This window comes from Drosophila teissieri, chromosome 2R (assembly GCF_016746235.2).
Source record: "Drosophila teissieri strain GT53w chromosome 2R, Prin_Dtei_1.1, whole genome shotgun sequence".
In the NCBI taxonomy this organism is placed as follows: Eukaryota; Metazoa; Arthropoda; class Insecta; order Diptera; family Drosophilidae; genus Drosophila; species Drosophila teissieri.
This window is the reverse complement of record NC_053030.1, coordinates 20,328,761-20,346,072: the sequence shown is the minus strand read 5'-3', so window position 1 is coordinate 20,346,072 and position 17,312 is coordinate 20,328,761. Positions and strand designations below refer to the sequence as shown.

General features: G+C 45.2%; 4 protein-coding genes across 5 annotated transcripts; 3 read left to right on the top strand and 1 right to left on the bottom strand.

Annotated features, from left to right (window-relative positions):
* Positions 1-406: 406 nt before the first annotated feature.
* On the top strand, positions 407-646 carry LOC122614513. The gene has a single exon (XM_043789077.1). It carries the CDS (start codon positions 407-409, stop codon positions 644-646), a length of 240 nt encoding a protein of 79 aa, XP_043645012.1.
* Positions 647-4,675: 4,029 nt separating this feature from the next.
* Positions 4,676-12,755, bottom strand: LOC122613464 (maternal effect protein staufen). Of its 2 annotated transcripts, none has more exons than XM_043787658.1 (6): positions 12,506-12,755; positions 11,666-11,899; positions 7,552-9,701; positions 7,291-7,488; positions 6,828-7,225; positions 4,676-6,757 (listed from the first exon to the last, which is right to left on the bottom strand). In XM_043787658.1, the coding sequence occupies exons 2-6, from the start codon at positions 11,848-11,850 to the stop codon at positions 6,575-6,577; spliced, it is 3,114 nt and encodes a 1,037-aa protein (XP_043643593.1). In that variant the 5' UTR covers positions 11,851-11,899; positions 12,506-12,755; the 3' UTR covers positions 4,676-6,574. The 2 variants fall into 2 exon arrangements, with proteins under 2 accessions (XP_043643593.1, XP_043643592.1); XM_043787657.1 differs by having other exon boundaries at positions 6,828-7,228; positions 12,506-12,753.
* Positions 12,756-13,220: 465 nt separating this feature from the next.
* LOC122613088 (serine protease inhibitor 42Dd) lies at positions 13,221-15,180 on the top strand. The gene is made up of 2 exons (XM_043787087.1): positions 13,221-14,260; positions 14,840-15,180. Exons 1-2 carry the CDS (start codon positions 13,403-13,405, stop codon positions 15,104-15,106), a joined length of 1,125 nt encoding a protein of 374 aa, XP_043643022.1. The 5' UTR covers positions 13,221-13,402; the 3' UTR covers positions 15,107-15,180.
* Positions 15,181-15,491: 311 nt separating this feature from the next.
* On the top strand, positions 15,492-17,270 carry LOC122613923. Its single transcript, XM_043788343.1, has 3 exons — positions 15,492-15,804; positions 16,015-16,140; positions 16,220-17,270. The coding sequence occupies exons 1-3, from the start codon at positions 15,711-15,713 to the stop codon at positions 17,032-17,034; spliced, it is 1,035 nt and encodes a 344-aa protein (XP_043644278.1). The 5' UTR covers positions 15,492-15,710; the 3' UTR covers positions 17,035-17,270.
* Positions 17,271-17,312: the final 42 nt, after the last annotated feature.

Sequence of the window (17,312 nt, the reverse complement as noted above, 5' to 3'; positions counted from 1 at the left end):
TTAAATGTTTTTTTTTCCCATGTTTTTATTTTCGCCGATAAACGTGTCGAACAAGTGGCCAAATATTTGCCACTGCACTGAGAAATATATACCCAACCAAAAAGTAAAATATATTACACATAAGTATATTGCTTCTTGAAAGATGGCTTAACTTAAAGGAATGATGATTGACACATGAGAACTTATTATTTTAGTTATTTAAATAGCTTTTGTTTTACACATATTTTTAATTTAGAAGCACTTTTCTTTTATTGTTTAGTGTAGTGTAGTGGCTTAAACTCACAGGCCAGCAACTGTGGCAACACTGAGAAGTGGGTCAGCAACTTTCAGTGCCACACATGATCGTGTGCATCCCTATAAAAGTGCACTGGTGATGCAACTGCAGCCGAGTTAAACGACAGTTGAAATGCATTCCGGAGCTGCAGTCGCCTTCATTTTGGCAGCACTGATCGCTGCAGTAATCCTGCCCAGCCCAGCCATAGCCATTCCCATGGAAGATGACACTGTGGACAGACCAAACACCGATTACCCAGCCTTGTTCAGAGCCTTCCTGGACCTGGGAAACGCCCTCTTCGGCACCTGGACGCCCGAAGGAGCGATAGAGGAGTTTATTCGAAAGCGAGAGGCTGAAGGGCTTAGCCTGTAGGGTATACCACCATTCCCACTGCTCCACACTTTCCGCAGATGTGTTGCATAAGTTTCGCATGCATCCATAAAGACTTTGACAGCCAAGGAAGGGGGGATTCGGCAGTGGTGGCGGTCCAACTTTACATTTTAATTATGCACGCTTCAGTTTTTGCTAGATGAGCTATCATTACCACTCCGTTTGGCATTCGCTATTAGATATTCGGGTTTTTTCTTAGTGAAATACCCTGCCAAAGAAGTACTATACAGGCCACTTATTATTACAGCTTATTCAAAAAATAAAAAACTCTTGAAAACTAAAACAAAATTGTTACCATTATTTTGTGTAAATGGACATTGTCCAAGTTTGGAAATAATTTTAGCATAATATTTATAACTTAGTCTTGTAGACAAGGATTACAAATTGTTTATTCAACATTCAACTGCAAACAACTTGTCACATCGATCGATGTTTCAATCGAATCCCCTTCACACCTCTCCCATTTGTATATTTTCTAAGCCTTTTGGCTGCGTGTTATCTCTGAACATGGCACTTTATATGTTTTCTTTCATTGGCAAATTAGTTATTTTTTGACAAATCCGCTGAAACAAAGACAACAAGTAAATAAATGGCCAAATGGAGGCGAATAAAAGCAAACACGGGCTGCCTGCCGTTCGCCATTGTCGGACATCGATCAATTTGACTAATCATATTTATTTATATTTCTACCGACGCACAGTTCCCAAATCCCAGACGTATTTATGCAAACTACCACCTACTTACTTGCCAACGAAAAACGCTGATCATTATGCAATGGCCATTGCCATAGAACCCAAGCACTTGGCAGTCAGTGGCGGCAATTGATGGAAACGGCTGATCGGATGATGAACGGCCTGCTGATTTCTGATTTGAATGGGTACAATCAAAATAATCATCTGGCAAATTCTTTCAATTATTCCGCATAATAAATGAAGCAAACCGATTTGTCTGTGGCTCGCTTCCAAGTGTTTCCATTGTGCTGACCGGCGAGTGTTTTCTTTCCATAAATTAAGTAACACAATTGCTGCCCCATCGCCCCATCGCCTCATTCATCATTCATCTTGCTCCACTAAAGGCCGTTGCCATATACATAGATTCGACTATATAGTGTTCTGATAATCCACCTGCGGCGAATGCGGGCCCAAAATCTTTACTTCCTGCACGTGTCAAATAAATTATTGAGTCTGCACATCATCATTTGGCCCGGCTTTAATTGCGGGTTATCGCCGCTGTCGAGGAAAGATTTGCCTTTGAAACTATTATTAAAACCGAATTTGCCAACTCAGTGGCCAAGAACGCGATACACTTCGTTATGGCGGGGGGAAAACACAAAACAAGTGCCTTTATTTTTTCAGTGCTTTGATCACGTGCCAAACTCTTCAATAAATCGACATTTAATAGGATATCTTTATTATTGGGAAAAGGGTATAGCCGCGCTATACCTGTAATTATTGTCTACTAAGTTGAAATTAATGTTTTCATTTTACAAAAAAGCTGAATAAATGATCGATTGTATACAAATTGGTTTTGAAACTCGTTCTTAGGCTCTTACTTACTTTTTGCGTTATTTTTAAACCAAATATATATACAAGACAACATAATGCAAAGCCATATTTTAATAGCCTGACATTTGGATCTGCCAAATGGATATATGATTTCCAATCCGACGCTAATTAAATGCAAATCCGAATGCATTAAATCCGCAAAGGAGGGCCTCAATCAAAACCAATCCATCGATGTATTCATCGAGGCTTAATTCGATTACCAGTCGGCTGGGTGGGGGAACATTCAAACACAAATTTTCATATAGCAATCGGTGACCACCGGGTGATTGGCGATTTGGGGATTTGGTGACTCGGTGATTGGGGAGCAGTGGAACAGTGGACAACAGTGGATGGGTAATCATCATTAGTTGGCTTCAATCATTTGTTTTCCGCTCAAAACAGTGGGCTTAGCATGCAAATCAGCCAAGTGGAGGAGCCATTCCCACAGAAACCAGGCGGAGGCGAAGACTGATGGGCGTCGCTTCTAAACGCATGTCAAACACGACGGCATTACACAAAATCTTTTCAAAATTATTCAAATAAATCAAAATTAACTCACGCACACTGATGAGTTAATCCAATCGCTGTAAACCAGCCAAGTTTCACTTTCGTTTGGGGAAAAAAGTTCCCGAATATCGCTTTCAATTTATATAAATGCATTAGGTGATGGTCTTTAGCTTAAAACTTTAAAGGTGATGTAAGCAAATGCCCGATTGGTTTAGTAGGCATTTCTAAATCAAATTACTTGCATTGATTTGGTTAATTGCCCGAGCCAAAAAACTGTGTGAATCTCCATTTCCGTAGCCCCAAGTAAAAATTCCAACGATTTTCGGGGTCCCCGGCCCAAAAGCCAAAATCAAAATAATCAAACGCCCATTACATCACATCAACATACCATATACATATGCAGATGGACCCAAAGATGCCGGCAAACGGCGTCTGACAAACACATGTTAATTTGGACCCATCTCGGAGGTACGGGTATAGATTACCGGGTACCGGGTACCAGGTATCTTGTATCTTGTTTCTACCTCAACGTCCCCATTTCTTTCAGCCGCTCGCTCATATTATTGATTTCTTTTGGCAAACCAAATTTCATAATCACACGCTGCTGCTCCGCAGCTCAGCCGGATTATTATCAGCGCCATAAATTAATCAGAGGCGCGAGGGGCAGAAAATTACATGTGATATGATATGGTGGCTCCCAGTTCCAGGGATCCCAGAGACCCAGACACTCAGATACCCAAAGACCAAGAGACCCACAGACCCCAGAGAAATGCATATGCAAATGGAGGGATAGAGTGGCGGGCGCGGAATCGCTTTGATTTTGCCGGAAAGCTTTGGGAATCGCCGGACTTGGCTGATGTGCAAGCAAGGCATTAATTTAATTTTATATATTTATTATGCATTTGCCGGCCACACGATTGCTTCTTTTTCATGTTTTTTTTTTAAGTTTTCTTTTTGTTTTAATCGCACGATTGCCACAAAAACTAGCCAAATGCCAGCGGAGAAAGTGGAGGAGCTACATCATGGCACAGCCCATCGCTAAATTGAGCAGATCGGGCTTTATATGATAGCTTAAGACTTAAGAGTTATCAACTATACAAAGCCGAAAGAAGGATATTTTTCACGCTCTGTGCGGGGTGTGCGGGGTTTTGTGCGGGGTAGATCAAGGTAAAAAACATGAATCGACAAACTTGCACTGCGTCTATGTCCCTGGAGTCCCCATGCTCAATCTCTTTCTAGCTTTAATGGTTCCTGAGATCTCGACGTTCATACGGACAGACAGACAGACGGACAGACGGACGGACGGACATGGCCAGATCGACTCGGCTATTGATCCTGATCAAGAATATACTTTATATGGTCGGAAACGCTTCCTTCTGCCAGTAACATACTTTTCAACGAATATAGTATACCATTTTACTCTACGAGTAACGGGTATAATAAATGGCTCTTAGTCTGCACCATTTGGCATAAACATTTGTCATCGATTAGTCAGCTAGAGCTGTCGGCACATCATAATCTGATTCGGGCATTTAAGCCGTTTACAGTTTGTGAATTCGTATTGCGAAAGGGTTATTTTGTTTTTTGATTTTTTTCGCCACATTAGCAAACGTTTATGTATTTATAAGTTTATGGCCGCCCCTCAACCTTTGCATTTTGATTGTGAATTTAAAAAATATAATTTTCCCTAATTTTTATGATATTTTATGTAACGCAGCTAGCAGCTATTGGGGTTTTCTGCCACTATTACATATTATACCACCTGTCACAAATATTTTCAGCGTGGGGCAGGGCAGGAAAGGCGGGACTATAAATTAATTTATGGCCGAATAAATCATAGTTTTTAATGGCGATGGGTTGTCGATTAGGGAATTTGGCTTTTGGTGTTGCTTTCCCATTTCATATACATATTTAGGTATCTGGTGTAAGAATTAGTTGCCCAAATCAATCAAACACTCACTTCCAACTTTATTTCACTTTTTATTCGTAGAATTACATTTTACATATTTTCATTTGGGGGGGGGAGGTTTTTGACTTTTAATGACATAACATGATTATGTGTCACATTACAGATAGACAAAACTTAGTGAGTGGGTGTGTGGGGGTAGGCTTAAGACTAATAAATGTGTTCTCTCATCTTGACTCGTATGCCTTTATTTGGTGTTAATGAACAGATATTCACGCATTGTTGCTACTGCGAATACATCTCACATTAAGATTAATAATTTCAATCAATTTTGTGAAGATTTTGCAAAGCAGACACCGCTACACTCCCACAATTAAACTTTTTTGTTGACTACGATTATGATTATCGTATCGTATCGCTGGGTCTGCAAAATCTTCTGACAAAATGAACAACTTGTGTGGCGCAAACAATGTGCACGATATATCTGTGAGTCTAGTTATTATGGGAGTTACGCATAACTGCCCTCTATCTATACATTTAATACTGGGATTGACTTCATTTCAACGGTTACAGTTCGCTGGGGCTTAAGCTTAGGTTAGGATCGCAAATCGCGAAGCAATCATGCACATTGTGGCCAACGTGCTGGCTTGGACAAAATACATTTTACATAACGCAACTTAACGCTTAATCAACTGGTGCTGTTTAGGGTAAAAGTAATTAAAACTATTGCTCTCGAAATTTGCAAATGGTGTGTGTGTGTGTGTGTGTGTGTGTGAGTAATGGGGATACGATAACATAACTAACATAATTCGGATTCAAAAACAAGCAAGAAATGTGGGGACAAAGGGACAAAACATGACAGATTAAACAACACGATTCATTATTCATAAGGATGTTCAGCTTTTAGCATGTACACTGGCCAAAAGCTGAACATTTACAAAAATGGCTTATTAAACATTCATAAATATAATTATAACGATTATGTAAATTGTATTTTATGTTGTATGTTCGATGTGAACTCCTTTTGTTCCACCCACTTCCTATCAATCTCCAAAATTCAGCAAACATTGCGAGCTCCGCATCCTCTGACAAATATTTGCTGAAAGTTTGGCAAATCGACCGGGCATGGGGTATACGACTTTCCGACAATCGCCGATGCTTATGCTTAACACTTAAAAATAGTATACGTATAATAGATTCATTATTCGACGAGTTTCATCAAGCATATGACCACAAACGGTTAATGGTTGTCGTGCTTTGAAAAATAAATCAAAAATTTGTTCATTTTCTTCTTAGACAGCCTGCCTGGTTTATTCGCAAATGCGGATATCCTTCAATTTTGTCCTGCACCGACGAGGTGCTCAAAAATTTTGTATTTATTTTTGAAAGCGATTGCCGCATGCAGCTAAGAGGTATCAATAGTCCTTTGTTCATCAATTCAATTCAAGTGGTTATTGAGCTTTAATCTTAAGTTTAGGTACTGCAAATATTTGCATCTGTTCATTCTTTTCATTCTGTTCATGCTTTTGTTGGGTTTTCATTAAGTCTAGTTATTGTTCGATTCTCGATTTGGATTAACAACGTTGCGGCTCTGTTAAGTGTTCGCCTCTGTTCAGTTTCGGTTACTATCAGTTCGATTCGTTAATCAATTCTCAACAAATAAATAAAATAATAACACCAGTTTGCACAACTTGCACATAAATAAATAAATAGGTATTAACTAATAATTTGCTATTTCAAAACTGTTTCTTGCATTGCTTCTCTTACATTTCTCTTTTTTCTTCTTTTTTTTTGAATTTGCACACAGCTTGGTTTTTGGATTTTGTTTAAGGTTTGCTTTGTGGACGGGTATTTCAATTGTTTTTTCTTTGCTTTGCTTTTATCATGCTTATGTGCAACAACAAAAATTGCAGTTAATAAGGGTTTAATAAGGGAATTTTCAGCGGCTTATGCTTATTTCATGGCATTGTTGAGCCCCAGCTTGCTGAGGATTTTCAAGGCATTGCTTGCAGCATCATTCTGCGACTCCTCCGAGCTCTTGCCAACACCATGGCAGATCTGTGGCGGATGAGTGGACAATGTCACGATGGTTAGGAACTCGTTGTGATTGCCCTTGGGATAGTCCGAGAAGTTGACCTAAATTGTGAGAAATGATACAGAATGGTTACATTCATGTTGGGCTTGGGTTTTTCATTTGTAAGCATACCTCAAAGTCCAGCAGTTTACTTAGATACAAGAGCTGCTCCTTCATGTGTACTCCAGCACTTTGTGTGTTGCTCGTACTGTTACTGCTACTATCCGTGTTGCTGCTGCTGTTTCCGGTGTTGTTTTTACTCTCGGCATGGTTGGTGCTTTCCGTGTTGCCGCCAACATTGCTGCTGTTGCTACTCACACCGCTCGTATTGCTGCCGGTTGAGGTATTAAGTGCACTCTCACTAGCCGCCTCTGTGGCTTGCGAATCGCCGCTGCTGCTGTTGCTGGTGTCGCCAGAGTTGGCACTGGTGTTGCTGTTCTCCTCAGCTGCCACTGCCACCTCCTTATTGGCATCCTCCTCTTTGGATTCCACGTTGGCCTTGACAATTACAATTTGATCCCTCTTCTTTGCTGCTGCAATGGTAGTAACATCTTAATAAATATAATATTTTATATTTAAAGTTGGTCTAGCTCACGTTTCTTGTTCTGGCGCAGTATTAAAATGCCTGGCATGGGACCCACTGGCGTGGACACCATGGGCACTTCACCTTCCGCAGTTGCCTCCACGGCGGGCGCTGTGACAGCGGACATTGTTGCCGCAGTGCTGCATTCCTCCGATGACTGTGTTTCGTTGGTTGGGGTGGTTTGAACAGCTTCCAGCAGTTCAAATAGAGCTACAATAAGCAATTAAATTAATTAAGGCTTTCCTAGCTTTGAGTTAAGCATCATTAATTTACCCTGCGCAGCATTTCGCTTTGCCAACTTCTTGCTGTTGCCTGTTCCACGGGCTGTGCTGCCGCTGGCGGAGACCTCCATCACGAACTCCCGTCGTCGAGCAGTTTCGTTGCCGTTTTTGGCTATCAGTTCGAATATGGGTTCCTTCTCCTTGCGCGTCTGCTGCAGTTGAATTAACTTTGTGATGGGGTTATCCGCATCGTCCAGGTCTATCAGCTTGTCCTTCGGCGGATTGAGGCGTTTACGCCGCTCCGGCTTACCCGTTTGCGTAGGACCATCGGTGCCCGAGACAACCGAACCTTCTCGGGCCGCTGCCCCACTCTTGCCGGGCGTCTTCACCTTAATCCGCTTTAATGGCGTCTGTTTAGTGGGCGTAAGGGGCGGCAGCTTTTGCAATTCGATGAGCATCTTTTCGGCAGCACGTTTCTTGGACACTTTCTTGCCATTGCCTTCTCCCTCGGTGACAATAGATCCGACAATGCAGGCCGTAATAAAGTTCTTCATGTGCGCCGGTCCCTCCTCTCGCAACACCTTAAAGTGAACGGTCATGTTGCGTTTGATGCCGATTTCGTGAACCTGCGAGATGGGTGACTTCTTGTCGCCCTCGTCCATCGAATCCTCGAGTGCCTCCTCAGAGGCGGATATGGCCTGAGTCTTGAGAACCTGCAGTGCTCGCGCCGCAGCGTCATGTTTCGCTTGTTGCAGTGTTCGTCCGATGCCCACAAACTTCTGCTTGCCCACAAACAGGGTGATTTTGCTGGGTGGCGTAGGCACAGATGGGAATGGACCATTCGGTCCATGATGTACATGAGCGCCGAGTGGCGGTGGCAGCGCAAAGCGTGATGGAAACTTCGGGGGAAACGGTCGCTGGCCAGGTCCATGAAAGAAATGCGGATGCATCGGCGGCGATGGGATGGGCACGAATCCATTGCCAAGCCTCTGGCGCAGGGCGTACGCAGGTGGTGGAGGTTGTTGCGGCATTCCTGGACCTGGCGCTGTTAGCAAATGACCGCCGCCAAACTCCGGGGGCACTATGGAATCCGTGGGAGGAATCTGGGTGGGATCCAGCAGGTAGAAGGTGCGCTGTCCCAACTTCATGGCCAGAGCATTTAACTCCACCGTCGGCGTAATGTGGGTGCGCATGGGGCCGCCTTCTTCGCTGCGTCGAATCTTCGGCGGCGGATGCTTGTACATGGTTTCCTCGATAGCCTTACTGGCAGCCAAATGTTGCGCTTTCTTGATCTTGAAACCATCCGCCGAGTACTCCTCATCGCCCAGCATCAGTGTCACCGTAAAGGTCTTGCAGTGGGCAGGTCCTCGTTCTCCAGTCAGCCGATATTGATGGGTGATCTTGTTGTACCTGGCCAGCTCATTGACCAGGCACATTGGCGTCTTGTCCTTGCCACCGCGTCCTGTGCTGCTCGTGTCCTCGTTGGACAGTGTTCCCGCAGCATCGATGTGCTCCGTGCTGGCATGGTCGTCCGCTGAAGCTGGCTCCTGTCTAGACTCCGGTTCCTGAGGAGCGTCCTCTTGGCTTACAGGCTCGCTTGTTTTCACTGTGCTGATGCTGGAGTTGTTGATGGTGGCATTGGTGGTGGTCACTGGGGGCTCCGGCACCGGGGTAACTTCTTGCACCACCGGTGGAACCACCACCTTCTGATTCCTATAGGTATTCTGCAGAATGGCCTTGGGGGCATAGTTGCTGCTGCTGTTGTTGTTGGCGCTGTTGGTGTTGGCATTGCTGCCATAGTGATTATATTTCGCCGGCTTCGCCTGGCTCATGTAATAGTGGGGCGGTGGAGCGGCATAGCTGCCCAGGTGGGCGGCCATGTGGTGCGGCGGATGCGGAGGAAGCTGATTGTAGGCGAGAGCAGCCGGGTTGCCCGCCAGTGGATTGAAGGCCTGTGGCGGCGGACCAGGCGGCTGATTACCGAGAAGGCCGTTGCTGTTACTCAAGTGCTGGTGCTGTTGGCGGATCTTCTGCATCTGGTTGCTGTTGCTGGTGATGTTGCTGCTGCTGTTGCTGTTGATGTTGCCGTGGTGATAGGCAGCCCCAGCCGCAGCGACGGCGGCGGCTTGGTTCGACGACGTCTGCTGCTGCTGTTGCTGTTGCTGCTGCTGCTGCTGAGCGTGGAGATGGTGATGATTCAGACTGCAAAACGGAGGATAGAGCAAGCAAATTGGTTAATCGATGGCCACAAGTAAGAGCTCCCGGGGCGGATGCGCTGGCTTCTGCGGTTATATCAGCAAACAATGCACGCCAAGAGGATTATAGAGGCCATCGAGACAAAAGTGTACATCAACCGGCGTACGAGGAAAACAAAAACACCAATGAGCGAGGTCCTAGAAGCTTCATTCCCCACCACCCCTCTCCTTCTCTCTCTATGTCGCATGTTGTTGTTCCTGCGGAATCGCAGACAACAGCGACCACGCTGAACAATGAACCAAAATCCTAACAAAGCACAAAAGCCGCATTCTCTTACGCATCGTGTCATTTTTCGCCAACTGTCAGTTTCAATTGAGACGCACCTACTGCGACACCCTGCTCCTTCTCCTTCTCCTGCTTCTGCTTCTGCTCCTGCAACCGCTCCCTACCTTTCCCGATGATCGAGGGTAGGAGAGCACTCCAGCGCGTTTACCTACCGCCTCGTACATTTCACAAGACGAAGAAATATTTTTGGCAATTTATAATCGCTAAATCAGTACGGAAACGAGCCTTCAAATTAACATTGATATGGGCAATTTGTGATTAGGATCAGTTGATATGCGATAAAAATGTCCTGCGCAAGGGAAAGGTAATTAATTGGGGACTCTTTTCTGCAAACAAGTCTCAGCACTGTGATAACTATTTAACTCATGCCATTTTTCAGTCTCTGTTTTATTTGATTTGTTTCTTTTGTGTTCTAAGAGCATTAAAACCTAACCATATATTGAGGATCAGCTAATACGTTTTTGTGACATTATTTGTAGCTCATTACTTCTTTACCTTTCACTGGCAAGTTTTGTAGTTAAGAGGATTTGATTTCATATGCCAAATCTCATCTCTTGTCAAACACTTTATTATTTTGCAAGCTTTTTAGATCCCGATTCAGTTTCTATAACTTCAATCCGCTTGCATATTTCACCACTCACTTCGCACCGATGAAAGTCTATCATGATCGTTTAAAGATCGTACGCAAAAGTACGTTAGACGAACTCTGCCTACTCCAACCGGCGGTAATAAATTCATGTGCGACCCGATGCGACCGGCAGGCAAAACGCAACTGAATGCGGAACTGGATGAGCAGTTTACTGAGAGTTTGGCAAAACATATGATCGCAGACAATACGAGGAGCCTGAACTTCTGGCGGCCGAGCCGAAGGATCCTCGCGAACGTCAAGGATAATTGCAGCGCAGTCGGCAGGGCAAACCCGTTACCATCAAGCGGAAGTCATGCTGAGCGCGAAAGAACAAAGAGCCACTGAAATTATAATTTATGAGTTGAGAAAATGGGATGATGAGTCTCACACCGATTGTCAGTGACAGGAATTAACATAATTGCCGCAACGCATAAAGCTCAGACAAGCTGGCGATCCGAGTCGATGTGGAATCTCTCTAAGATCCAACCGAGCCAAGGAAATACATTTTCCTCACCTGAGATCCACACACAGGCAACGAGATCCATCGTGAAATAGCTAGAAATGTCACCTTTTCTCTGGTTCCTTATTGCCTAAACAGTTTTATCTGTGATCTTCATCTAGATGTTATCCCCTATTAAGAACACACCTATCTAATAGTTGAAATTTAAATTGAATCCTGTACGTAGACACGGGAATTTTTCAAGATTTGGGAAACCTATTTACCCCTTTTCCTTTACACCGAGTTTCAATTGAATGAAAGGGATGATTACCATTTCTATTTATCTGAACCCAGAAGGCGTATCCCTCTGAAGAACTCCAACCATAATTATAAATACTAGACTGTAACTGAACTTCAAATGGTATCACAAAGTATTCAACTGATTACACCAATTCTACCATATCTTCCATATCTTTCTGTGTCACTAATATTTCACTGGGGGGTGAAGTTTTATCTAGGTAAGTATCTATTCCTGATAACGCGACATCGATTCCTTACCGTGCGTGCAGATGGTCGCGATGTGGTGGCTGCTGGGGCGGCTGCTGCTGCTGCTGCAGACTGGGGGCCAGGTGCTGCTCCATGCCGGGATGCAGATGCATGTGGGCATGGCTGTGGCTGTGGCTGTGATGGTGCGCAGCTCGGATGTGGGGCGCTGGCCGGGCGGCATGAACGTTGTGCTGCATCTTGTGGAGCTGTAACCTTTAGGACTCCCGTATGAACCAGCGACCGCAGCTGCAAGGAGGGAAGAAACATGGATGAGACGGGCACAAACAATGTTTTCCCTGGCCGCACAAAAGGCCCTGGAGGTGTTTCTTTGTGCGGCGATTGTGCGTAAACAAGTTGCAACTGCATGCAGGGCATATAAATGCGAAATGCAAATGGACATGGTGCACACGCATATACAAATGCATACATATATACATATATATGTGTATTTATATGTATATATAGTAGAAATGCAACTGAAGCGACGACATCGGCCTAAATCAAATTGTGACAGGCGGCGGGTAGAAGGGTTCAAATCGGCTGATTTGGCTGCCAAGCAACCACTCCTTGTTGCACTTTTCTGGTTCTTACGGCCGTCGGGTTGCCTTGTGCCTTCTGTGTTTTGGTGAAATCGGATAAAATGCAGCTGCAGTGCGTAATTCAGGTTTCGTGCATTCCGTGCAAGGGGTTCAAGGACCCATACCCATACCCATACCCCGACCAAGACCCAGACCCAGATCCACATCCACATCCATGGATTCCGTTCCCATCCATTCCATGCCGTAACCCCATTCCGATTCGCAGTCCGAATCCGAAACGAGAGTGGCATAACGATCTGCAGTCGCAACTCACCTTCTTGCGCTCCCAAAACGATTTTCGTACGCAATGGTCACGGGAAAATCACAGCAACTGAATGCAAATACTCCTTTCGATCGATGGGCGCATGCACATCCATTCATGCGGGGTGGCCTCGATCGCGTGCGCAACTTAAAAAACACTTTAGAACTACTTTAACACTTAAATTAAATTGATAAACCTATTTTGCACTGTGGCTGCGGATGAAACTCGAAAAATAATGGCTTTTGGGCGAGCGGGAAGCGGGGTGGTTGCGTGCGGCGGTGTTGGAAAGCGCGCGCGCAGAAGCGCCAGGGCTGCACAATATCGCTCTGGTATTTTATGTCATCGAAAACTGTGAGAAGGCATAGATATACATTTTGAATTGTTTTTTTTTATTAACGAAATATTTGGAAACTTCTTTAATTACTAATTGAATTGCACATACAATAAAAAAACAAATATCCCAAGACATCAGCATTCATTTTCATAGTTGAGTATATTTGAGTATTTGTTGGAAGAAAAGTAGTATTTTTGGGCGCCAATGCTTGAGGTCACACTGCAAAATATTATTAAAAATAAAAATTTATTATTAAAACATTTAGCATGAAAAAAACTAAATCACAAAGGCTATTTAAAGAATGCCCGATAACTTTACATATATGGGCTAATCCAGGGGAAGCCCCCAAGGCTGCTAGATCAGGAAAATGGTGAAGCCACCACTTCGCCTCAATTGTTTTGATAATATTTTGGCTGTGACTCATTCGCCGGCTGGCCGATGGCTGTTTTCACTTTTGTTGTGGCCCCGAACGGCATTTAAGGCATTCCGGTGTAGACAGCAGACCAGAAAGCAAGTGAACACGCAGTTCCGAGATTACGCAGCACACCCACAATTACTCAGTTCGGTTTGTCAATATGTTCGACTTCAATTTGGAATTTGCGCGTGGAGGTGCCCGCTTCACCAGCGAGCTTTTCCAGCTTTTGAGCGCTGGTGGCTTCAAGGAGAACGTAGTCTTCTCGCCCTTCTCCATCCAAACGTGCATTGCCCTGGCCTTTGCCGGATCACAGGGCGAAACCGCCGACGAGATCGCCAAGGCACTGCACTTTGTGTCCAACTTTCCGCCGGAGGTGGCCCAGACCTTCCAGTTTGTGCTAGAGAAGTATCGCAATAGCAACCTGCTGCGGGTGGCCAACAAGCTGTACGTGCAGGAGGGCAAGCAGCTGAAGGCCGACTACCAGGCGGCGATCAAGGAGCAGTACCATTCCGAGGCGGAGTCCATTAACTTTGCGCTCAGCGATGCCGCCGCCCAGGCCATCAATGCCTGGGTGAATGCCAAGACGCAGGGCAAGATTACGGAGCTGGTCAGCGCGGACTCATTCTCGGACAACACCCGGCTGGTCCTGCTCAATGCCCTCCACTTCAAGGGCAGCTGGGCGCACAAGTTCAACGAGCAGCGCACCGAGGAGGATATCTTCTGGGTGGGCGAGGAGGAGCAGGTTAAGATCAACTACATGAACCAGAAGGCCAAGTTCAACTATGGCTACTTTGAAGATCTGGGTTGCACTGCTCTCGAGATGCCATACCAGGACTCGGATCTATCCATGTTCGTGCTGCTGCCGCAGGAGCGGACGGGACTTTACCCCCTAGCCGAGAAGCTGAAGACTGTGAACCTGGTGGATTTGGCCGACAAGTTGACCGTCGAAGAGGTCCATGTCAAGTTCCCCAAGTTCAAGGTGGACTACTCCCTGGAATTGGCCGAGAAGCTGAAGAAGGTAAGCAGGAAAACAACTTCAATTAGAGTCCATAAAACTACTCTTTTTTTGGGGAAAGTGTCGTAGCTTGCGCCCACCCAATTTATGCCACAATTAAGCTCAAATCGGGGTCAATTTTCGTCAGTTATTTTACATAACACAGTTCCTTGACCGCATTGCGTGTTTGAGGTGAAGTAAGAAGTTATAAATAGCAGTAGCTCAATCAATTGGCCCATAAAATCCAGAATTTAATTTTATGGACACGTTGCAGTGCTGCAAACCACCCACAAAAATATTTATTACCCACTTATCTCTAAAATTCCGTCAATTGATGTATGTATTATTTTTAGTAGCTTATCGGCGGTAAGGTAGAAACGTCTCAGATAACCAAAATGGGCTGTCGTATTGCGGTGGCACCCAGTGGTTCGTACCCAAGATCATGTATCAGCCACACGATCCTACAAAAATTATGGAATTTTAGTTGCAGTCAGATGTGACACACCTCGCTAACCTATCTTATCGATCATAAAGCCTCCAGCGGATATGACCTCATTTGTTATTTACTTGACACTTATTTACTCTTTATTTACTTACTTTCAGCTGGGCATCAACAAAATGTTTACGGATGGAGCTGAGTTTAACAATCTGCTGGAATCCCCCGAGGGCGTCTTTGTGTCCAAGGTGCTGCACAAGGCCACCATCGAGGTCAACGAGGAGGGCACGGAGGCGGCGGCTGCCACCGGCATGATCATGATGACCCGCATGATGACCTTCCCCCTGCAGTTCCAGGCGGACCGGCCCTTCCTCTACGTCATCTGGAACAAGAAGAACATCCTCTTCGCCGGCGCCTTCGTTAAGGCTGCTTAAAAGCCCATTTCTCACTCTTTTTGTATTGTTGTTAAAAAAAAGTATTGTTAAATAAATAAGCGCTCCATGACTAAGTTACGCTTGTTTTTCTTATTTCCAATTGGAAATTCTTTATAATGTAAACAAACAAATTTTATTCAAACACCTGTTTTAATCAAGAAATTGAAATATTGATATTTCGAAAGTTGTAAAAGTTTGTGCAAAAGTTATTGCATAAATAAACAAAAGACAATAAGACATTATTAAACCCATTATATGAATAGATATTATACTAGTTATTTAAAATGCGCGCCACTCGTGCAGCCTTGCCACCAAGTCCAAGTGCTGTTATCGATTGCCCAACGGCGCACAATCGAAAGCCAGTCAAAAAATGCCCTAAAACTGGACAAGCGCCGAGACCAGCCGATTTGAGTCTGCGCAGAGCGCGTAAAACCAAAACGAAGAGAACGCAGGAGAGTCGAACGGTAAATCGGTCGCAGCAGAATAAACTTTTAGAATCGCGAGAACCGTCTTAAAAGTGCGTATACAAATTGAAGGAAAGGCGGCCACCAATGGCAACCTGAGAAGCAAAACAATCAGAAGCAATTGGGAAAATCGAAACGAAATGAGCCGGAGGAGCGTTAACCAGGACACCACTAGCAAGTCGGAGAAGATGCAGCGCTACTACGCGGAGCGCGAGACCACAGGACCCGAGTTCGGTGAGTTTCCCTCGGTTGCTAGAAATTGGTACACAATGGATTCAGAATCTGAGTAACCGGGGCTCGCAGAATCAACCCCCAAAGCCAAAGGATGTGTCTTCTGCGCTTAGGGGTGGCTGTTTCTGCCGTTTCTGCTGCGAAGAAACGTAGAAACCGAATCAGAAAGCGAAACAGATTTTAACGATTTTTCCCACAAATCCTTGCTGGTAGACGATCGCCTGATAAAGCTGGTGCGCTCCAATCCGGCCATATACGATGTCAGCCATCCGCACTATCGTCGTAATCCAGTGCGAGTGGACATATGGGATCGGATTGCCAACGAACTGGGCGCTTCCTGTGAGTATTATTCATTTTATTCACTGCGTAGATTCTGTCCATGAAACCACCCCCTTTTTCCTACGCCCAATGTTCACAGCTCGATTCCTGCAGACCAAGTGGAAGAACATACGTTACAACTATCTGCAGGAGGTGAAGGCGATTGAGACGGGACAGGCGAATCCGAATGTGCGCAAACGGCGCTTCACCGAGGATCTGTCCTTTCTGCAGAACACGGCCCAAACCTACAATGTGAAGAAATCCCTGAGCTATGTGAATCAACAGAATGGTGGGGGAAGTGACAACGACAGCAATAGCTTCTTCTATCCCGATCCGGAGCACCTGAAGATCGACGCCTCGGAGGGCTACGACATCATCGAGCTGGACAACAGCGACGATGGCTCCAATAGCGACGACAACGAGATTGTGCCCGAGTTGCAGCTGGCCAAGACGGATCTATCCCTGCCGACGACACTGAACGGCACCAGTAGCAGCAATCACAGCCAGGAACATGACCACGCCAGCTCGCCGGCCTCCTCGCCCCTGCTAACGCCTATGGTGGTAATGGGCAATGGCTACGATCAGGAGGTGCATACCCCACAGCAGCAGGCACAAGAGGAAAAACCGGTCAACAATCACTCGCTGTCCAACGGAGAAGTGACCATTGAACCCATCTACAAGCCTGCGGCCGTCAGACGCACGTTACCCAGCGATTTTCTAACCAATCCCTTCAAGCGTAAGGCCTCCAGAGCGCCGCTTCAGACCCAAGTGACGCCGTCCCTCAACGATCCCATCGAGCTGTACTGCCTCTCGCTGGTGGACACACTTCGCAGCATGCCCAGATCGGAACGGGAGCGGGTCAAGTTCGAGTTCGCCAGCATCCTGAAGGACGCCAAATACAAGGACGAGTGCTAAGACGTCACCCTTCTATACGTACAATTCTTGATTAGTAACCTTAGTGGTAGACAACGCACTCTAACACTCCCACATTTCATTTATGTATTATTATACTTACATACAACTTGTAATTCTACGTTTCGCGTCCTAGGCTAAGCTCTAGGTTAATTTGTGTTAGGATGAGGCGATATGTGTCTATATCTCTTCAGTTGTATCAACATTGAGTCGAATAAAATTATGCACAAAACAAGGTAGTAGCAAAAGAAGTTTCAAATGTATGTTTCAGATGTACCAAA